Source organism: Gymnoscopelus microlampas, assembly GCF_963454915.1.
Source record: "Gymnoscopelus microlampas genome assembly, chromosome: 3".
NCBI lineage: Eukaryota > Metazoa > Chordata > Actinopteri > Myctophiformes > Myctophidae > Gymnoscopelus > Gymnoscopelus microlampas.
The window spans coordinates 7,550,395-7,573,902 of record NC_139940.1 but is presented as its reverse complement, the minus strand read 5'-3'; the positions used below and the strand labels follow the sequence as shown (position 1 = coordinate 7,573,902).

The window sequence follows — 23,508 nt, the reverse complement described above, 5'->3', positions numbered from 1 at the left end:
TGTTTTTTATATAAAAAAAAAAGGATTTAGAAAACATTTTTAGTATCGGCCTCAGTTCTTAATGGATTAATGAAGATCAATTAAGGATTAAGCACTGGCATTATTATTTTGGCCGTGTCATACTCATAATAGGTGAAAAAAAAAGTAAAAACTATTTCCTAAAGATTTTATTTTGATTATTAAATTCAGTAAAAAAAATGTTTTAAAAACATTCACATTTAAAATGTTCCCAAATTTTCAACAATAGCGAACATAGCCGATCACAATTTCTGCTATTCACTATACAACAAAGTATATTGGGCTTAAAGTATAGGGCTTAACCACGTAAACCCTATATACTTACCGGGGTCCCCCAGGGCGTCAGTACTTGGTCCCCTCCTTTTTTCCCTTCTACACCAAATCTCATCGCTGTGAGCTTATAAATCTGCTATTTTTGTCAGATGTTCACCTATTATAACATGCCCAGAATAGGGCCGCCAGTGCTCAAGTGGTTAAGAGGTTAAATTGACGAATGGAAGCTTCGGGGGGGAAAGGAATACGATGAATAATAAAAACGAGCAAAGAATGAACAGTTCTCTCTCTCTGTCTCTGTATCTCTTTGTCTCTCCCCCTCTCGCTCTCGCTCTCGCTCTCTCATTATGCAGAATGTCCCATTTCACAAGTTTTCAAATGTTTAAAATGTATAAAAATCTTTTGAAAATAGCAGATCTACAAGCTCACAATGCGACGCATTGTGAGCTTGTAGATCGGCTATTTTCAAATGGGCGAAATGTATATAGGGCTGAAGTGGGTAATGTATGTTTTGTAATAATAATACAAATCTACAAAGTAACTAGTAACTAAAGTTTTCAAATAATTATAGTGGAGTAAAAGTATAATATTTGCCTCTGAGATGTACAGTAGTGGAGTAGAAGTAAAAGTACTACAAATTGGAAATACTCCAGTAAAGTAAAAAAAATACCTCAAAAATAGACTTTATAAGCACAAATCCTTAGCTGCATATCCTTCCAAATCTCTCTCTCTCTCTCTCTCTCTCTCTCTCTCTCTCTCTCTCTCTCTCTCTCTCTCTCTCTCTCTCTCTCTCTCTCTCTCTCTCTCTCTCTCTCTCTCTCTCGCTCTCTGTCTCTCTGTCTCCCTGTGTGTCTCTCTCTCTCTCTCTCTCTCTCACCCTGTCTCTCTCTCTCTCTCTCTCTCTCTCTCTCTCTGACCCAGGACTGTTTCCAGTCCTCCCCTTTGACACCATTCTGTCATTTCCACTCCTCCGTGTCATTTCTTATCTCTGACTCTCCTCATTCCTGGAGAGGCTTATGGAGTTGACGTGGTCATTTAGTGAAGGGAGATGACGCGCTCATTCACTAACTGTTCCTCCAGCCTCTGACTAATTTAAGCATATGATAGTGTGTGTGTGTGTGTGGTCCAGTGTGGTATACTGATGGTCCAGTGTTCCGAAGAGACACATTGTGAGCTTGTAGATCAGCAATTTTAACTATTTCTGAAACAGTTTTTTTATATACCCAAAATAGGGACGATAGGTTGAAAGGGGTTAACAACAGTGGTTGAAAGTAACCAAGTAAATTTACTCTTAAGTAAAACTAAATAAAATGTACATGAGTATTTCCAATCTTCATACTTTCACTTATTATTATATTGTACTTTTACTCCATTATTCGACTTAGGCTTTAGTAGGCCTATAGTTACTTTGCTGATGTAGATTATTATTATTACAAAACATAGATTGACCACTCCCCCCCATATTTTATACTATTCGAAAATAGCAGATCTACAGTTCAAGCTCACAACGTGTCGCATTTTCGAAAAACACATATTTGTAACGGGGCTGAAATGGTGTTTGTTTGATGAGTAGCTGAGTGACATTTAGGTGACATTCTCTGCCACCTCCTGGGGTGATGAGTGGCAGAAGAAGACAGCTTTCGAACACAGCACATGAAAGCACTGAAGCAGGCCTGCAGGCCCTCATGTTTTCAGCATCTTGATGTCTCTGTCATGGCCACAGACCGGTGACTCCCATCTCCACTGGTGGTTTTCGTCGGAATGCAAAAGTAGTTTTGATGCAGGGTTGCGGACGAAGAGTTCCAAGAGAACCCATTGTGTTCTTTAACTACGTTATATTGGCAACCTAGTGGCTAGACTCTAGTCTAGAGCAGTGATTCTCAACCTTTTTAATTGTATGGAAATTAGGGATCCTAGTTTTTAAACCATGGACCACAATGGTAAAGGTCCATTTGGACCGCTGGTGGTCCCCGCACCCAAAATTGAGAACCAGTGGCCAAGAGTAAACTGTTCCATAGACCCCCCCCCCTTTTGTGTCCTTGAGCCAGACTGTATACACCTTCAGTCATTTTAAGTCACTCTATAGCAGGGTCTCAACGTTTTCAGGCTAAGGACCCCCTAGCTGAGCGAGGGATGAAGCAGGGACCCCCTCTATATTATATAAAATTGTGTTCCAGATTAAACTTTTTTTTTTTACTTGGTCTGCTCTGTTTTCCCTCTTCAGCTATATCTCTTTGCCAACAAATAGCAGATCTACAAGCTCACAACGAGGCGTTGTGAGCTTGTAGATCAGCTATTTTTGGCTAAAGTTCTCCTCAGAATAGGGATGCTAGTTCAAGTGGTTATTGGTTAATGTAAAAAAATATCATATCACACAAAGATTTGGTGGCCACCCTGTAGTAACTCTGAGGACCCCCTGTTGAAGACCCCTGGTCTAGAATAGCTAAGCATCTGATATATTCCCCATGAAGTCACTGTTGTAGCCCGCTGGGCTGATGTCACTTGTCTGTTGACTCATTGCTGGGTCGTACGCATACTGTATGCATGTGGGAATTTGTGTGGGAAACTGTCCAAATGACAATGACTCAGTGTAGCATCAGAGGGTACATTAGTGTCTGACCACACTTGTATGTTCATGTAAATGCAGGGTTTGTAATATACAACAGTACATCGTTTATTAATGCTTTTAAGTGACACACTCTCTCGCAGGACGCTATTGGGGTCCTTAACCTCTTGTGTTGCTCCTGTATCATCAAGTTGACATTGAAAGGAGCACATTTTCACTCTGGGGATGAATCATGTTTCATCCTATCTGACCTTATACTTTAAATGCTCATTTTAAATGAATACACTAGCTCTAGCACAGATACTTCTTTTCAATAAGTCAGACTCCCAGGCCTAGAGAAAATGTGCATGTTGAATAGAAAATTGTCATATTCCTTATTTTTCTGTTGTTAATTTGAATTTGTATTCACTTTTATAAGCTTGTAGTCTAATGTGTTTCATGCAGTGGTGGAAAAAGTGCTCAATTTCTTTACTTAAGTAAATGTATCAATACTGCAATGTAGAAATACTCTGTTTTAGTACTTAAAGCACCAAAAGTAGAAAGTACTCATTATGCAGAATTATGTATGAAATCTTTTGAAAATAGCAGATCTACAAGCTCACTGTGATATATAATATATAATAATTGTAGTGGAGTGAAAGTACAATATTTGCCTCTGAGATGTAATGGAGTAGAAGTAAAAGTACTTGAAACTGGAAATACTACCAACCAGGTCAGACTCTTTGTATGAGCAAAAATACTTCAGTCAGAAATCATCAGTGTTCTTTAAAAAAAGAAAAGAAAATCATAATGCAAAGCCTCATTTTCTTCGTCTTACACACAGTTTTATCTTATCGTGTGTTTGCAGGCATGGCGAGACACCCCTCTACCGTCTCCTCCCCTAGCGACAGTGGCTCCGCCCCTAGCGACAGCGGCTCCACACCAAGCAGCGACAGCGGTTCCAGCCCCTCCCCCAGCACCCCCCAGAAGCTGCTCCCAGCATGCACCTCTCCGTTCGGGCCGCGGCTGGTCCGAGCCACGCCCAGCTCCTCCGTCACCCAGCGGCCCCAGCCGGAGGGCTCCGACCATCGCTACGGCAACACGAACACGCCCAGGCCTTCCGCCAAGCTGGGGGGCCACGGACCCTGTGGACACCGCGTTCCTGTCAAAATGGAAAGAATTAAGGTGTGATTTGAAAGTAATAACCAGTGGTGGTGGAAAAAGTACTCCCATTTTTTTACTTAAGTAAAAGTATCAATACTGCTATGTAAGAAATATTCTGTTACAAGTAAAAGTTCAAAATTCACTTGAGTAAAAGTACAAAAGTATTGGCATCAAAATGTACTTAAAGTACCAAAAGTAAAAGTAGTCATTGTGCAGAATTTCCCATTTCACAAGTTCAAAATGTATAAAAATAATTTGAAAATAGCCGATCTACAAGCTCACGATACGTCGCGATGTGACGCATTGTGAGCTTGTAGATCTGCTATTTTCAAATTACCGAAAGGTATATACAGGGCTGAAGTGAGTAAGGCATGTTTATAATATTATAATATTATAATAATAATAATAATCAAAATCTACAAAGTAACTAGTAACTAAAGTTTTCAAATAATTGTAGTGGAGTAAAAGTATAATATTTGAGATGAATGAATACTCTGAGATGTAGTGGAGTAGAAGTAAACGTACTGCAAATTGGAAATACTCCAGTAAAGTAAAAATACCTCAAAATTGTACTTTATTATAAGCACAAATCCTTTGCTGCATGTCCTTCCAAATCTCTCTCTCTCTCTCTCTCTCTCTCTCTCTCTCTCTCTCTCTCTCTCTCTCTCTCTCTCTCTCTCTCTAATAAAGGTTTGAAAATGCCCCCCCCCCAAATAAAAGAAATGTTAATACAAAAAATAACAACAAAATAAAGATAATAATATAATATAATGATGGAGATAATAATAATTAAAGTCCCCACATTTTTCAACATCCTCAAACATTATCGAGGGGGGAAAAAAGGCAAAAGGCGGTGTTGTGAGCTTGTAGCTGTTTTTCTAAAAGCCATTTCCCAATAGGGGGGCCGCAGCTAGAGGCTATGGCTATTTGGGTGTCATTGGCATGGACGAGTTTGGGAATCCATTTACTCTAATCTTGCACTTTGTAAGTCACTCTGAATAAATGCCTGAATTGTAAATTGTAACTTTGGCGACCAGACAGACCAGGTCGATTCTCACAAAGGTCAGTGTTAAGTGAAAGTGACAGCGAACACAGCAGAGCATCGTTTTCTTCCCCTCAGCCTTCACCTAGACAATCTACTCAAATCAATCGAATCAATATTACCAATATTTCTACATGACCAGTCTTCTTCAGGGTGTTGAGGGACATACGATCAGCTATTTATAGAGGACAGGGCACAGGTGTGTTGTATCAAGGGGAGGCGTGGGTAAATCATTGACCCACATATCAATTAAACATGAACACAGACAGTTATACAGCACATTACACATTTAACCACATTAACCCTGGCATCGCTATTTAGGGCATTATGCAAAACAAATAAAACAATTTCCCCTGATTCTGGACGATTTTGACATTCGGAAATAGTAGATCTATAAGCTCACAACATGTTGCATCATGCTATGTTGTGAGCTTGTAGATTGGCTGCAATGGAATCTCACGTAACGGGTCCAGGACCCCTAGGGGGTCCTCGGGGTTACTACAGGGGGTCCGCCAAATCTTTGTGTGATATGATTTTTTTTATTTTACCTTAACCACTTGAACCCTAGCATCCCTTTTTTGAGGAGAACTTTAGCCAAAAATAGCAGATCTACAAGCTCAAAACGCCTCGCGCTGCGAGGCGTTGTGAGCTTGTAGATCGGCTATTTCTGGCAAAGGTGTAGAGGGGAAAAAAAACAAGTTTAATCTGAAACACAATAGGCCTACGCACAATATAGAGGGGGTCCCTGCTTCATCTCTGTCTCTCAGCTAGGGGGTCCTTGGGCTGAAAAACGTTGAGGGACCCCTGATCTAAACATTAACATGGTCTTCTCCAACCTTCACTCCCAGGTCCTGACTGGCTCCGAAGTGGAGAGCGACTACCAGGAGCCGGAGACCATGGACACCAGGGTGGTGATGGGCCAGGAGGCCCTGCTCAAGACCATCGAGTCCCAGAAAGAGAGAGCCCTGCGTGGGCGGAGCGGCCAGGCCATCCCCCTGCCAGGAATCCCGGGGTCCTCGGATCCCCAACCCCAGGGACCACCGGAGACCCAGCCGGCCTCGGGCCTCGGTTCACAGACCGACCACCAGGGGGAGGAGAGAGGCTCTCCCATGCAGCCGCCGGCCTCCCTCCTGTACCCTCTTCTGACTCCTCTGATCCCCGCCCCCTCTCTGTCCCCGGAGCCAATCGCGGCGGAGGACGACTCGACAGACAGACAAGAGGAGGGACCGCCCCTCTCTCAGGAGCCGGCCTATCCCGTGGCTTTGTCCTTCTCCGAGCCCGCCTACACCGTTGACCCGCTGAGAGTGGGCGTGCCCTCGTCCCTGGACCCCGACCTGTATTACACCGCGCCCTCCACGCCCATCAAGATGGCCGCCCGCCACTCTCACCTCAAGCATCGCTCCTTACCCGGCTCCCCCGCCTGCCCCCTGTCCCCCGGCTCCCCCTCGGACAGCGAGGACCTCTGTTCTCCTCTCACCTCTCCTTCCGGCTCCTACGTCACAGCGGAAGGGGGTAGCTGGGCCTCCTCATACACCTCCTCCATATCGCCCTCCACTTCGCCCAACCCGCTGCTCACCGAGGAGGCGCAGGAGGCGCCCGCGTGCTTCGTGGGCTCCTTGTCGGAGATCGGAGACGAAGTGGAGGAGGAGAGGGCGCGAGGAGGAGGGCTGGAGCGAGACGAAGAGAGGGGAGGAGTAGGAGCCGGCAGCTACCGCCTGTGCCGGAGCGAGGGCTCCACTCTGAGCTCCCGGGCGGGAATAAGAGAGGCCGCGATCCTCGAGGAGGAGGAGGTCCTGAGAGGCGAGCGGATCCGGATATCCAGAGGCAGCTGCCGCCCCCGCTGGGTGACGGAGGACACCTCCCCTCTGAGGAGCAGCAGCGGCCGGAGCAGCAGCTCCCAGGAGGACGGAGGCGAGTCTGAAGGCTCACTTTGCCCGTTGGAGGAGCCTGGTCTGAGGAGGATAGAATACTCTAGCCCCATGCTGCAGACGGGCCTGGAATTGCGACTGGAGGCCTGTGCATCAGAGGAACTGTACGCGCAGATGGACCAGCCGCCAGAGGGGAGGGTCACCCACCCGGAGCTGGCCGCCGCGCCCCTGACCCCTGACACGGACAACCTCACCATGGCGTCGGACAGCCTCAGCCCCGATTCTCCCATCCTGCCCCTCAACGCCTTCTCTCACCTGGGCCTGGACGTGGACGGGGACCTCCCCGGTTCCTTCATGCTCTTCCCGGGGGCCTTTGGCGATGACGGACCGGACGAAGAGAGGATGATCCCGGCCTCGCTCCTCTCCTTCCCCCTCCACACCAGCCTCATCTTCCAGGCCGACTCCATGGAGATCACTCTGTTCCCAACGGAGGAGGAGAACGAGGTCGGGGAGGTGAACCACAGGAAGGATGACATCGACGCCTACGCCGACGGAGAGGAGGAGGCGGACGCCGAAGACGACGATGACGACGAGCAGGACGACGATGAGGAGGACGATGAGGAGGGCAAGGAGGCGGGGGCCGAAGAGGCTCAGGTGGAGGTGAAAGTGGTAGAAGAGGAGCAGGGGGAAGGGGGAGACGTAGATGACGAGGACGAGTGCGACGGCAAAGCGGTGGACCCCGCCGAGGAGGAGGAGGACACCTCCGCCTCCTTCCTCCATTCGCTGTCGGAGACGTCCATCAACGAGGCGCTGAACGACTCCTTCTGCTTCCAAGACGACACGGACGACTCCCTGGACTCTGCCTCCTATAACGGAGAGGAGGACGAGCGTCTCTACAGCACCGAACGACACGCTCAGTCACCAGAACCCAAGCCTCTGGACCAACCGGAACCCACTGAGCCACAGGCTGCCGGGGCGGCCGGTCCGGCAGAACCCGCAAAGACGCAAGAAGAGCCGAGACAAGATCCAGATCCAGAACCACAGCAACTGTCCGAACCCGTCCCTGCCCAGCCAGAGTCCTCCAACAGCCTGAGTGGCAGTGAGAGCGAGATGGAGATCTCTTCTGGGTCCTCGGAGCCCCCCGACCCGCCTAAAGAAGACAGACGCACTGCCACAGCAACTGACCAACGTCCTGCTAATCGTCCGGTCATATCGGCTGACATTGGCACCGCTTCCAGTGATCCTGCAGCCGTTGAGACCCACAGTCCCTGTCCTCCTGCCAATCCCCCAGAGGACAAAACGGATCATAGCACCCCCGCCCTGGTAACAGAATCCAAGCCAGACGTACAAGAGCCAGAAGTGGAGGAGCAGACGCAGCATGACGGCACAGAGAGAGGAAACGACAAAAAGAGTGACGATAAACCACAGGAAGAGCCCGAAGATAAACCAGAAAGTGATTCGTTCAAGCTGCTCATCAAGCCTCGACACTCTCAGCCAGGAAGCTACAGGGGTTTGAGGGCAGATAGACTTTTTTTGCACAAGGCTGATTCTCATAAGACACCTGAGCTGGGAAGGGCTGTGGCCGCGAGTGGACCCAGCAGGCACAAAGAGTCTGAGCAGGACCTTGACCAGAAGAATGGGAACGCCTCAGTTCCTACTCTGGAGAGCGCAAGCCCCGAGGGCACTCCCCTCAGCCGCAATCTGGGGCTGACCACTGCCACCAATGACTTGAACAAAGGTGTTCCTCTCCTCTCCTACCCCAAGGAGCCTGGCTCCAACCCCAGTAACATCCCCATGTCTTCCTCCCCGGAGGGCCCCTTAAACCTGGCCGATAACCTGACTCATACCCCTGAACATGGCCCATGTGATCCTGCCCAGGAGAACCTGAGCGAAAACACCCTGAGTGCCGAGGAAGGGGGGCCAGGGATCCTCGGATCCCCTCACTCCCCCCTTGCCATCTCTCCCAAGAGGGAGAACTCTGAGACGGACACGAGCAGCAGAATGGGTCCTGGAACTGGGTCATGGGGGGCTGAAGGTATGGGCGTGGCGTTAGGCTTGGCCTTAGAATCTGGGGCCGAACTTCACGGTGCCTGGGGAGCAGGAGAGTCTCTCTCCTTGTCATTGGGAGAGAGGTATGATTTAGTGGCAGAGAACCTGCTGATGTGTGACGTGGAGGCACAAAGCAGGCAGACGGATGTGGCTCCCAACATCAGCGCTGGCACAAACAAAGATGACAATGACCATGTTCTCGGAGATGAAGACGACAACAACAGGGATGGCATGGCAGACGTGGAACTGGTGGCCGAGGGAGTCGCCGAATCCAACTTGTCCCACTGGAGGTCCATTGAGGAGATCTCAGAAGCTGGCGGCGGTGAGGACGGCAGCTCCAGATTCCCAGAGGATGACGTCAGCAACCTAAAACCAGATGATGACAGAGATAACACACGAGAGCAGGACGACAACAACAGTGACTCAGCCTTCAACTCTCTGGCAATGCCAGGGTGTGGAACTCTCAATGCCCTGTCAGAAAAGCCAAGACCTCAGAGCGGGAATGTCGGTGTGACAGAGTCCATCTCCAACATTCCACTCAACGAGGCACCGCTTCAGCCTTCCTCCGACACAGCCTCCAAAAGGCCAAGAAAGCTCGTAGAGCCGGGTGTGGAAACACAGGAGGACACAGACACGGGAGGGCAGCCGTCCGTTCCTGCAGCAGACACAGCGTGTCAGGCAACCTCACCTGTGTCTCACGCAACCACACCCGTGTGCCAGGCAACCACACCAGAGCCCAGCATCTCATTGTCTCTGCTGGGAGGCTCCTTTGGGTCCTTCACCCCTAAACACAGATCCAGTGAATCCAGACCAGGTAGAGTTTCTCAGGAAGCTACACTTCCAGCTGCCTGCAAGGAAGTGCGGGTAGAAAATGTTCCTTCTCAGCCTAAATCGAAGGCTGTTGCTCCACAGGCTGGGGGCAAAATGGAGGGCAGGGTCAGTCCTGTGACTGACAGAGACATTGACCAACCAAAGACTGAAGATGCCTTTACGGGACTGCCGAGCGATGTTAGTAACTCAGGGGAACCAGATAGGGTGAAAAGCAGAAAGGACCAAGAGGAGGAGAGTGTGGAGGAGAAAGATAAGGAGAAAGAGAAAAGGAAGGAGAGAGAAAGCTGTCCTGCACAGAAAGTGGAGCACTCGTCACGTCACACCCCTGAAGGGGACATTTGCACAGATGAAACTCACGCTGCTAAGAAAGGACGGAGAGGAAAACAGAACAAAGACAGCCCACCCCAGACCGACAGACGTGCCAACACAGGCCTCCCGTCTGCCGCTGATCCAAAGCAAACTTCTGCCCCGTCCAAAGCCGCCAAGGACGGACACCGCTCGACGGGGGACCCGGGCACAAGAGGGCAGAAACCCCCGAACCGAGCTTCGTCTGAAGACGCGCCACAGAGGGCACGTGGGAAAGGCAAAGGCGTGGACGATCCGCAGAGAATCGAGAAGAACTGCCCGTGCCCTAACCCCCATGTTCCCAAGCCTGCCACCCACACCCCCGGCAACCTCAATGTTGTTGCAGTAGTAGTAAACCCGGAGGCAGAAAAACTACAGGAAGTGCTAGATAATAGGCCCTTACCTGCAGATGGTCAGAATGGCGGCATGAAGGACGTTAATGACAATGACGTCGGGAGCGGCCACAGCTCCCCGACGCTGGAGGACGCGCAGTCGTTGCCTCCGACTCCTCCCTCGACCTCACCGCCTCCCCTCTCTCCTCCTGTCTCCCGTGCCTCCTCCCGAGTCCCAGAAGACGACCTCCCCGCCCCTGTCCAGGAGTCCCAGCCTGCTCTACACCAAGGTTATTATAGTTTTGCATTTTTTTATTAGTTCAAAAAAATTGAAAAGGCTCAGTTTTAGTATAGTTCTTATTCGTTTTAGTTTATTGTAATATGGGGTAGCAGGTGCGAGATTCTACAAGCTCAGGAATCTTTTTTAAATAAGCAGATCCGCTATTTGAGATGTAAGCTTGTAGATCAGCTAATTTTGATATTTAAAAAAAAAAATCTTACAGGGCTTAAAACTGTCAAGGCTAAATGATTTACAGTATATGAAATATTGACAAAGACTATGATTTTAGTTTAGTAAACAGACAATATAGTTTCAGTTAGTCATATTTTCTTTTGTAAAGCCTCGTTTTTATTTTTATTTCAGTTAACTAAAATGCTTATTTTTTTCCAATTCTAGTTTTCGTTATTCCGTTAACTTGTCTTTAGTTAACCACTTAAGCCCCAGCATCCTGATCGTGGGGGAAGACTTTCGCGGGAAAATAGCAGATCTACAAGCTTGTCGATCGGCTATTTCACAGCGAAAGCTTTCCCCCGCAATAACAGAAAACAGAAAAGACACTATAGTGTACTGCAGAGCCCCCACGAGGGACTCCAGGTCAGCCATATAGGGTTTAAGTGGTTATTCTTAACACATTTAGTGCCAGAGTTTTTTAAAAACAGGGTACATCCAGTGCCAGCGCTTCTTACCGTTTACACTGATCTGTTTAGAGCTGCAGAATCCTCCATGATGGGTTTTACATCCCTGCGTGATGGTCGAGGGTCCCGTCTAACAACTGGAACAATAATATTTCTAGCGCGATCCGCCATTGCAGAGCGATCGCCCGTCGAAAAATGGGTGTGTTTGCAAAACCGTAGATCTACGGTTTTGGCACTCAATGTGTTTTAATAAACCCTGTTCTCCCCCCCTTCAGCGCCCCAGTCTACACCCTCCATCCTCCATCCTGTTTCTACGTCCGCTGCTGCCGGTCATCATCTCATCAGCCGCACCCTGCAGGAAGCCGGCGGCAGCGGCGCTCCTCTCGTCCCTCCGCTGCGCTCCGCCTGCACCCGGACGCTCTCTCCCGTCCCGCCGGCGCCGGCGGCGCCGCCGTCCCCCGCAACTCAGCAGCACATCAGCCTCTCCCGGCCAGTGGTGGACAAAGTATATACTCAAGTAAATACTACTATAAGTGTTCGAAAGTACAAATTATATACAAAGTGCATTTCATTTTTTTAAATACCAATGCATTGTTGTGTTGTGATTTACATTCCCCCCCCCTCCTAAAAAATCATAATATATTTTTGTAAGTTTGTGTCCTGAGAGTCCCTTCCTAGAAATGTATAGTGGTCAAAAGTACTGTTTTTCTATTTGAAAATGTAGCCGAGTGAGTCATGTGCTTGTAAAAGAAATTAATACAAAAAACTCAAACTGTACTTAAAGTAGTAGTTCACCCCAAAATGACTTATTTTCTATTAATTACACACCCCATGAAGCCTTGAATTCACTGAGATTTTTTTTGTTTTTGTCGCATTCCTGAGCCAATAATTTGATAACCGGGTCATCGGTCAGTAGGTCATCAAATTATTGGCTAAGGAATGCGACAAAAACAAAAACAAAAATTCAAGGCTTCATGGGGTCTGTAATTGATAAAAAAAAAGTCATGTTTTGGGTGAACTACTCCTTTTAAGTACGGTACTTAAGTAAATGTACTCAGTTACTGTCCACCACTGCTCCCAGCCCACCCAGGAGTCTCTGCAGGGGGTCCGGGGGGCTCCAAACTCAGTGCCTGTTCCAGATTCTCAGTCCCCTCTCCACGGCCAGGTGAAGCCGGGTCACACGCGGAGCTCACAGGACAGGTGCAGAGGTGAGTGATCTGTTAAATGGTGATATTTAAACCCATTCAATTGGCTACTTCTGAACAACGCGATGAGGAATAAAAAAAGATGAAACAAGCTGTCTTTCGTCCATTTATTAAATCGGAGACATTACCCAGAGGAGACGAACCTAAGGTGTCCTTGGGCAAAGCACGCAGGCCCGCCAGGCACACACAGACAGTCCATTGTGAGAACTTGATGTTACTATCGGGCACACTTCTACATATACATGATAATAAAACATATTGATACTATGTATGACAAGAAATTGAACAAAGAGCGCTAGCATCTCCTTATACATGCCAGCTTACCCAGAGCCAGAAGGGATAATAGCAATGATATCACATGAACATGGCCGGTCATGAACAGGTCATGACCCTGCCATAGATAGCTCTGCCATAGATACAGTAGCTCTGCCATCTGCCAATCTACACATTAGTAACAGATGTCGCATCAGGCGGTCGGAGTTCATCATGACAAAGTCACATAGAACCTATGAACAAGGGTAGACTGTTTAACACTAGATGTTCAAGCTTTATATATATATATATATAAATCAAACGTTAGTTCATGACAGTTAGGACAGAGCTTACTTATATAGAGGGTTGGTATGGAAAATTCCTCAAAAGAACGCATCTGTGTAATTTTTTATTTATTTGGCTATCTAAAAATAGCAGATACTGTATATAAGCACCAAGTGCCACGCTAATTTGTGCAAATCTTTGAATATATATATTTTTAAAGCGAACATTTGTAACTCAAATCTTTGCCTCTGACGGCCCCTGGAATATGCATTTGGTCAGCGACCAAATGCATATCATTTTTAGGGTCCTTGACAGCAGATATACAAGCTCGAAACAAGCTTGTATATCTGCTACTTTTAATGCTTTTGTGTGATGCTGTAGTATGATCAAGTAGGGCATTAATTTACAAAAAAAACGATGCTATTCCTTTAAGACAGTGGTTTTCAACCTTTTTCATATCAAGGTCCATTATTTATTTGGTATTTGAGCCACGGACCACCGTTTGATGAGATTTAGCCTCTCAGACCCAATACTTAGAATATTAATTCATTAAGATTTTGTCCACAATTCCATGCTGTATTGATGTGGTACCATAGGAGAGATAACAGGCAAACGTGGATCAAAATAACGATTCTTCTACATTCTCTACTTGTTTAGACTTCTTGTAAATTAAGTAATGCAGATGTTTAACAATAGTTTTAACTCTTGAGAGAAATGAAACCAACAGAATGAAACCAAATGGTTTCATTTTACGCTCTCAAGAGTTAAAGATCTAATAAATTAGGGTCCATTTGGTTACCAACTCTCCATCATTTAGCTGGGGACCACCTGGATCCCCCTCCAGGGCCACAGTTGGTCCCGGATCACTGGTTGAGAACCACTGCTTTAAGATTTGGACTGTGTTGTTGCAGTGTTGATTTTGAATGCAAATTTTGATTTAGTTTTAGTCAGAGTCTTTTGAATAAAATTCCATTTCGTTTTTAGTCATATTTTAGTCATCTGGAATGTTTTAGTTTTTGTCTAGCTTCAGTCGACTAAACCTACAGTTGATTTAGTCGACTAAAATGGATTTTGGCGGTGATAATGGCTGATTTTACACTTGGTTGAATGCTGAAAATAGCCGATCTACAAGCTCACAACGCGTCGCAGCGCGACGCGTTGTGAGCTTGTAGATCTGCTATTTTCAGAGTGCAACACCCGAGCGCAACCAAACACAAAATGGCTTGTCTTTTAGTTCTACTGGATCTCTTCTCCACTATAGTCCCTCCCTAACATTTTAGCTTAGCCTAGTTTTTATTTGTTGACGAAATTGTCAGTATATTTAGTCTTAGTTTTAGTTTATTCGTCAGTGATAAAAGGTAGCCGACGAACATTTTTCGTCATAGTTTTAGTTGAAGGAAATCAACACTGGTGTGTTGTGTCGTTGTTGTTGTTCCACAGGCTCCAGCCTGGCCGAGGAGGAGGACGACACGGACAGCGAGGATGACACCGCACTCCCTCATCCAGGTCAGCGGACACAGCCGCCTAGAGGGGCCGCGGCCGCAGCGGGAGGAAACAACACAAGCGCTTCCACGTATAACAAGAGGCCCGAGCCCCCTGCCCCCTCCCCCTCCTCCTCCTCCTCCTCCAATCAGAGGGAGATCCAGCCTTACTCGTCCCGCCTGCTGACGGACAGACAGATGAGCTGTCCAGTCAGCCACGGCCACAGGAACTCGGAGGAGATCAACCTGTCCTTCAACACACACTGTGAGTGTGTTCTCCTTTAAACTGTGAAGCCTCCTGTAGGACGCACACACACACACACTGCTGCCTGACCTGCTTTCCTCGCTCGCTCTCGCATCTTTCTCTCCCTCTCTCTCTCTCTGTGTCTCTCTCTCACTCTCTCACATTATCTTTTTCTCTCTCATCTCTCTCTTGTTTTGCTCTCTCAAATTTCTCTCTTCCATCTCTCTCTCATCTCTCTCTCTCTCTCTTGCTCCCATCTCACCCTGTCTCTGGTTCAATCTCTCTCTCTTCTCTCTCTCTCTCTCTCTCCTCTCTCTCTCTCTCTCTCTCTCTCTCTCTCTCTCTCTCTCTCTCTCTCTCTCTCTCTCTCCCCCCCATCTCTCATTCTTTCTCCCGTATTTTTTTGATGCAGCAGCTAGCACTGTCACAGTCAAATGAGACTTTATGCATGAGTGAAGGAGGCACTGGAGCAAACGCGGACAATTGAAGCCTTTCTTTTGTTAACGGGATGCAGGGAAATAAATGTGACAACGTGTCCATGTCAGTACATCTTCGTCAGGTCATCTCTGCAATGACGATATTGCAGAGATGACGTTGTTTGGAGTACTATCAGATCACCAATTAATTCGGAGGAGCATCTTTATTAGCGAGAAGAAGAGATATTATTGGAGTGGAAGTCAACATTGGCCCCTAAAGCATCTGTATGGCTTAAAGACCTCAGGATGTACAGTATCTAAATTTAGGGGGGGATCACCGGGGAAATGTGAATGTGTATGGGGCAGTGGTGTAAAGTAACTATGTACATTTACTCAAGTACTGTACTTAAGTACAATTTTAACTTACTGGAGTATTTCTTATTTTCAGTACTTTTACTTCTACTCCACTACATCTCAGAGGCAAATATTATACTTTTACTCCACTACAATTATTTGAAAACTTTAGTTACTAGTTACTAGTTTAGTTACTAGTTTAGTTACTAGTTACTAGTTACTTTAAGGCTAAAAAAAAGCCTTAAAAAGTCTAATTATTCAGGAGTACAGTTTTGAGTAAAACATATTCATTCTTTTTTTTGGGCAGTATATTTTAAGATTGTTTTAAAATTAAAATATATTTTGTTTTTAAGTATTGTAAAGGATAGGCAATGAATAAGCAATTTTGCTTCAGCCTATTCCTTTTTCGGTCATTGATTTTGGATTTTGTGTGTGAGCTGATATTGAATTTTTCTTTTTTTCTTTTTTTTTTTTTTTTTAAAGTCCACACAATTGTTTTGATTTGTTGTGAAAGAAAAAGACCGAAAAATAAATCATTTATTCACTTTGCAGATATAAAAAGTAACTAGTTGAAAATAGCCAATCTACAAGCTCATAACGTTTCGCATCGCGACGCGTTGTGAGCTTGTAGATCTGCTATTTTCAAACATTTTAGTACTTTTACTTTTGGTACTTTAAGTACATTTTGATACCAATACTTTTGTACTTTTACTCAAGTAAATTTTGAATTCTGGACTTTTACTTGTAACAGAGTACTTCTACATTGCAGTATTGATAAAACATTTGAGTATCCACCACTATGTATGGGGCCCTTATGATTAAACATATTGTTAAATTAAAGACGCTACAGGACAAATAAAACAACTGACACGTTGACAAGCTCCATGTCAACACATGTAATAGTAATTAGAGTGAACATATAGGGTGCGTTCGGACCCAAAAAATATGCCTGTACTATGAGGGAGTGCCAGGAAGGATAGGAAGGGAAATTATCATTTCTGTTTAATTTTTGTCTAATTTATTTATGTTTTAATAATAATAATAATACTAAACTTTATTTGTATAGCACCTTTCATGACATGAAATGCAGCTCAAAGTGCTTTACAGAGCAAGAATACAATTACAATTACAACTAATTCAACAATAAAGCAAAAAAGAAAAGCAAAAGCATAAAACAACATTAAAATAATAGCAAAAGGCAGTGAATCAGGCAATTTAGTTTATTTTATGCTATTATTCTTGGGTTATGTCATTTTTTTTAAATTCTCTGTATGTTGGACCGGGGGTTGGGGGGGGGGCTAGATGTTAGCGCACAAAAGAAAAGAAAACATTTGACATCAATAAAATCAATAAATACATACATATATATATTATATTATATTTTTTTTAAAAGGAAAAAAAGAAAGGCTTCAATTGTCCGAGTTTGCCCCAGTGCCTTCTTTCTTCATGCCTTACGAGTCCCGCTCCTGAGATGCACTGGACCAGCCTGAACCAGTGTGTGTGTGTGTGTTAACGTTAACATTTAGGTAGCAGGTTATTGAGACCGATGCTAGGTTTGTTGTTAACCTGGTATCCTATAGTTTCGGATTATTGTTTTGATAGTATATTGTTTAGACTGATGCTAGGTTACTGGTTTACTTGTGATGCTAGTTTACTTAGGCACTACACTGTCTCTCTGCATTTTATATATGACTTTACCTTGCTTATTGTATATAAGTTGCTCTGCTAAATGCCTAAATAGTAAAATTTTGTGTGTGTGTGTGTGTGTGCGTGCGCACACGTGTTCATGTGTGTGTGTGTGTGTGTGTGTGTGTGTGTGTGTGTGTGTGTGTGTGTGTGTGTGTGTGTGTGCATGCATGCATGCATGCATGTGAAAGATAGACACTCTGTGTGTATGTATGTCTTCATATTGTCAGCTTTGGGGAATGAATATAGTATCTATACATCAATTAGATTTGTAATCAATATTCTAATACTGTGTGTGTGTGTGTGTGTGTGTGTGTGTGTGTGTGTGTGTGTGTGTGTGTGTGTGTGTGTGTGTGTGTGTGTGTGTGTGTGTGTGTGTGTGTGTGTGTGTGTGTGTGTGTGTGTGTGTGTGTGTGTTATACAGTGGGCTCTTACAATGAGTCGGACAGTGAGGGGTCAGTGCCTGACCTGGAAGAGCCAGAGGTGGCGCCACTGAGACCCTTAGAGCCCCAAGTAAGTCGGAGAGAGAAGGAGCTTTTTTATTTAAAAAAACACTTGACTCATCATAAAACGACAGAACTGCACTCAAGCAGAACTGAAAGGTCAATTACTGTACACAGTCAAATCTGGAGGGTTGCTCTAACTCCGAGAGTGTAACAATTAATCCTAAAGTACTTGTAGACCCATAGAGTACATTGTACGGGAAGCAGTCTGACATAATTACTTCTACCAAATAAAAAGCAGTAGTGGAAAAAGTACTTGAATGTTTTACTTAAAGGGGAAATCCACCCATTTTCAATATTTAACTATGTCATTAATATAGCATAAAGGAGTTGTGTGGAAATAAGAAAAAAGTTCCCCCCTTTCTGTGTTGCCTTGAACTGGAGGATTGATTTTGGGTTTAACATTGCAAATTACAACATGATGAGTCATCATGTTGTAATTTGCAATTTTTTACTCTGTTACAAGTAAAAGTCCGGAATTCAAAATGTACTTAAGTACAAAATGTACTTAAAGTACCAAAAGTAAAAGTACTAAAATGTTTGAAAATAGCCGATCTACAAGCTCACAGATCGAGCTTGTAGATCGGCTATTTTCAAATAACCTAGGTAGGGGAGAACGGGGTAAGATGAACCACTTTTTACTTATGTTGACCTCTAGGCAAGGAAAAATGAGATGGAAGTAAAATCTAAACATCTACTAAAACTTCAAGATGTTTTCTATCAATTGAAATCATGAGTGTGCATCTATGACAAATGGTTGTAAAAATATGTGTTCTAAAAAAAAAGTGGTAATGTGGTTCAACTTGCCCCAGGTAAGGGGTAAGTTGATCCTAGTCAAGGGGTAAATTTACCCATATGATATTTTGCATTTTGAAGTTTTGAACTTGAACAAATAATGTATTCACGTATCAACAATAATATAATAACACATTTCCCTTTTGCAAATAGTCTTATTTATTGTCTTAATGGTATTTAAACAATAGAAAACCAATTAAATAATGTTTGTTATTCAGAACCTTTTAATATTTGCAAGTGTTAATACAATATTGAAAACTTACTCTTAAATGAGTGTATTCCTCCAAATGAAAGGTCATATAGCATCATTTGAGAAGCAAAGACATAATAAAAACAATATGAATAGTGATTAACATTGCCCCATGGCCACCATTTTGACCTAACCTGGCTAAATTAATGCTTCAGGCTTTTCTTTAGCTAAATGATTCACATGGTTTTATACATTGGAATATCACCAACATGCATGATATATAAGTTTCAACCTGGGTACATTTGCTTTAAAATAAAAAAACATTATACCAGAAAAAAATAACTTTGACCAGCAAAAAACACTTTTTTTGTGTAGAAATATGCTCATCACTTTGCCCATGTGTCTCTCAACTTCACAGCCAGGTGGAAATGATGGGTGTGTCCTGATTTTAAGGTCACATGACAACTCATGTGTATAGTTTTAAAGATACAGGGGGTGGTTCAACTTACCCAGAGGTTCATCTTACCCCGTTCTCCCCTATAAAATACGGCTAAAGTGGTTAATGTATGTTTCATAATGTAATGATTTATATCTGAAAAGTAACTAGTAACTAAAGTTTTCAAATAATTGTAGTGGAGTAAAAGTACAACATTTGCCTCTGAGATGTAGTGGAGTAGAGGTAAAAGTATTGGAAATTGGAAATACTAAGTAAAGTACAAATACCTCAAAATTGCACTTAAGTACAGTACTTGAGTAAATGTACTTGGTTACTTTACACCACTGATGTTGACCCATAGTCAGAGTACATTGTAATGGAAGCAGTCTCTGACATAATAACTTCTACCAAATAAGAACACACATACGATATGAATTGAAATTCATAACATTGTGATATTGATATATTTGCAATACACTGGGCAGCCCTACGTGGTAAAATATTATTTTTTACTGTTATTAATTTAACAGCAATTAGTAACTCTCTCACCCTTTGAGAGGTACTTGTACCATGAGGGTTTTTCCTGTGCACCGTCAGTAGTGTGTCGCGCCTCATCTCCATGCCGTAGCCTAGCAACTGAATAATTAGCTAATGTGTTTTAGATTTCTAGGGCTAAGCAGCTTTGTACCCGATCAGCTCTGCTCCTTCACACCCAGATTATACGATAGATCTCTGTTCTATATGATAGAATAAGTGAATCATCATATCATATCGACACTGTCGGGCAGAAACCTCTTATCTCCCTATTCTAACTTTTTGTGTTTTTTCGTAAATCAACGCCCTACTTGATCATACTACAGCGTCACACAAAAGCATCAAAAGTAGCAGATCCGCAAGCTCGGAATTTGATTAGTTTGATTAACTGTTGAAGCCCTACCCTCTACATTAAATATCTTCACAAAAAAATGTGATCTATAAGCTCACAATAGCGTCACAACACAACACGTTGTGAGCTTGTAGGTCTGCTATTTCCGCTGAATTTTCGCCTCAGAATATGGACCAGAATATTATATGGACCAGAAGAATATGGACCAGAGCTGCTAAATGTGGTTGTTGTGTTGTTTCAGTCCATCTCTCCAGGAGACGACGGGATGAACCGACCCAAACAGAGCAGGAGTGAGAAGAAGGCTCGTAAGGTACAGTATCAGTGTTCATTTCATCCACTGAAACTATGACCAGAAATGTTTGTCCACTACTTTTCTATACTGACGAAAAGTAAATAAAAACTAAGCTATGATGATTAAAACTATGCCGTATATATTGACAATTTTGTTAACAAAAAAAAAACTAGACTAAAATGTTAGCGAAGGACTAGTGGAGAAGAGATCCAGTAGAACTAAGACACGTCATTTTATGCTTGGTTGTGTATGTGCGCGAGTCGCGCTCTGAAAATGGGTGAAAAAAAACAACAAAAAACGATACGATTATTAGCGCAATGCCGTATTTTAGAGATACATATTTGAGTTTGAAATAATTATGATATCATATTATGATCTGCCTTTGTGTCTTTATGTGTCAATATTATTATAGTTTAGCATTTTTCATTTGTTTTTATTTTTATTTAATTAATTCATGTATTTCATTAGTTTGTGTATTTTATTCGTTTTTAAAGTAAAGTTTTTATCTTTTGAAAAGGCTTAGTTTTATTTTTTGTTAGTTTTAGTTTTATTTTCTAGTTTTCGTTATGTCTTAGATAACTTTCTAGATAACACTGTGTGCGTGTTTGTGTGTGTTTGCACATGCGTGTGTGCGTGCATTTACGTGTACAGGCCATGTCTAAGCTGGGTCTGAAGCCGGTCCACGGTGTGACCAGAATCACCATCAGGAAGTCCAAGAGCATCCTGTTTGTCATCAGCAGACCAGACGTGTTCAAGAGCCCTGCGTCTGACATCTACATCGTGTTTGGAGAGGCCAAGGTTGGTGTCTTAAACATCTTTAGCATATCGCTGTCGTCGGGGCAGAAACCTCTGTAGATCTGCTATTTATGCTACTTTTAAATGTCGCTAGTAGGACGAAGTCGGGCGTTAATATACGGAAAAACATAAAAAGTTAAAATAACGAGATACAAGGTTTCTGCCCGACAGCAACTATATAGCATCGCATATATCAGTGGTTCTCAAACTTGTGGGGTTCAGGTCACCTATACATTGTTTCTTTTTTTATCCCAAATTACATTGTTACTTTTCACTCTAGCACCTATATTCATGCCGTATGTTACTACTTTGATTTAGACCCTACTGTAACTATTCGTAACATTATAATCACGATTACTATTCTCGTTATTATAATATGATGATGGTGACCGCAACATTTCAAATGAACCAACACAGTTGAAAGCATAATGTTCACTCTCTCTCTCTTTCATTTTGTGATTTCAATCTCTTAAAATATTCAATGTCAATATTCAGTGTAACAGCAGTGGCCCAGAACCTCTGCCTGATGATCAAAACACTAATATTTCCCCTGTTCCAGAGGGAATTCTCCTTTAGGCCAGTGGTTAAGATGTTGGCTTTCCACGCGGGAAACCCGGGTTTGAACCCCGGGCGTTACACAAGTTCAAACAGCTCATATATTGTACTATATATATTACAGGTCGTTAACCACTGACACCCTCTAGACTTAGTAAACCAGACCTGAGTTGTCTCTGTACTTGGACTTCTTTTCTGTCTACACCAAATCTCTTTGCCAAAAGTGTCCCATTTATAAGCTCACAATGTGTTGTTGTTGATTGGCTATTTTTGGCTAATGTTCCCCCTGGAATATGGATGCTGGGGTTCAAGTGATTAATATAATATACAAAAACGGCACATATACTGTGTAGCCTACAGTGAGATTTTTCTGGGTGTCCCTTATTATTATGATATATGATATTATTATCTTGGAAATATGTGACGCCTGGTCAGGTGTCCCTTATTTACCCTATTATTAGAATTTCAGGCAGTTGGCAACCCTGTGTGTTGGGCAGGTAACAGTGCCACTCCAGCTGAAACCATACTGGAGGCAGCAATCGTCAGTGTAGGCCTAGGTATAAAATGGGCCAAAAGTTAATGTACAATAATGTTAATGTATGTTTTATAATGTGATCATTTATATCTGCAAAGTAACTAGTAACTAAAGTTTTCAAATAATTGTAGTGGAGCAAAAGTACAACATTTGCCTCCGAGATGTAGTGGAGTAGAAGTAGAAGTATTGAAAATTGGAAATACTCCAGTAAAGTAAACATGCCTCAAAATTGTACTTAAGTACAGTACTTGAGTAAATGTACTTAGTTACTTTACACCACTGGCAATTGTTAATAAAGCTTTACTTTAGGCTGTTTTGCTGCTCCTGACCCTACAGACATCAGCCTCTGATCAGTCAGTTTGCTGAATGGGTCTAACGTTACTTTGATCCTCTTAAGAAACCTGTCCATATCTTCCTTTCATCTATAGCCTCCGACACCTGCTGACAGGTAATGTTAGGAAGAGTGCATTTGCCGTCTATGTAAGGGAGGGGGTTCGCAAATGAGATAATATGTTGAGGGGAAAACTTCATAGAATATCCGTTTTGGTTAGAACTGATTGAATATAAAATGTTACTACTTTAAAAAAATAATAATAATAAGATAATAATAATAATAACTAGAAAAAGTGCTCCTCGGAGCACAACTCTCCGCCAGAAGACTTGTGTTGGTTCGAAGGTCGCGAAGGTCGCTATCCCTCTTGTATATGTAAGTGTCCTATCCATCCTGTCTGGGTAAGTGTCCTCTTCCGTTCATTCTGTGTAAGTGTCCTATCCCTCCTGTCCTATCCGTCCTGTCTATGTAAGTGTCATATCCCTCCTGTCTATATAAGTGTCCTATCTGTCCTATCTGTCCAATAAGACAGATAGGAACAATTGGACCGCGACTACTTGACTACTTCCGGTTCGAAGGTCTGGGAGTGAGCTAGTGGCCGGATTTTCGGTATTGGAATCTGGCTTATCACAGTGACACATGTATTTATAGGTCGCTATCCCTCTTGTATATGTAAGTGTCCTATCCAACCTGTCTGGGTAAGTGTCCTCTTCCGTTCTGTCTGTGTGAGTGTCCTATCCCTACATATCAGCCATGCAGCCATTTCATGGTTCCCGTCTTACCTCACTCTGACAGTGGCGGAGACACTGTCAGAGTGATGCCATGTATATATAGGCCCGGTGGCGTCACTAGCCAATCAGATCACAGTATTTCACGTGTCACGTG

The 23,508-nt window shown here is 43.7% G+C and overlaps 1 protein-coding gene across 1 annotated transcript in view; it reads left to right on the top strand.

Annotated features, from left to right (window-relative positions):
• nacad (NAC alpha domain containing) overlaps positions 1 to 23,508 on the top strand; it is a 56,336-nt gene that overhangs the window by 13,475 nt on the left and 19,353 nt on the right. The window contains exons 2-9 of the mRNA XM_084049538.1: positions 3,705 to 4,021; positions 5,891 to 10,757; positions 11,658 to 11,899; positions 12,464 to 12,590; positions 14,565 to 14,870; positions 17,730 to 17,818; positions 20,357 to 20,425; positions 21,059 to 21,205. Of these exons, the coding sequence (XP_083905664.1) occupies positions 3,705 to 4,021; positions 5,891 to 10,757; positions 11,658 to 11,899; positions 12,464 to 12,590; positions 14,565 to 14,870; positions 17,730 to 17,818; positions 20,357 to 20,425; positions 21,059 to 21,205 (6,164 nt within the window). The remainder of the gene's footprint in view (positions 1 to 3,704; positions 4,022 to 5,890; positions 10,758 to 11,657; positions 11,900 to 12,463; positions 12,591 to 14,564; positions 14,871 to 17,729; positions 17,819 to 20,356; positions 20,426 to 21,058; positions 21,206 to 23,508) is intronic.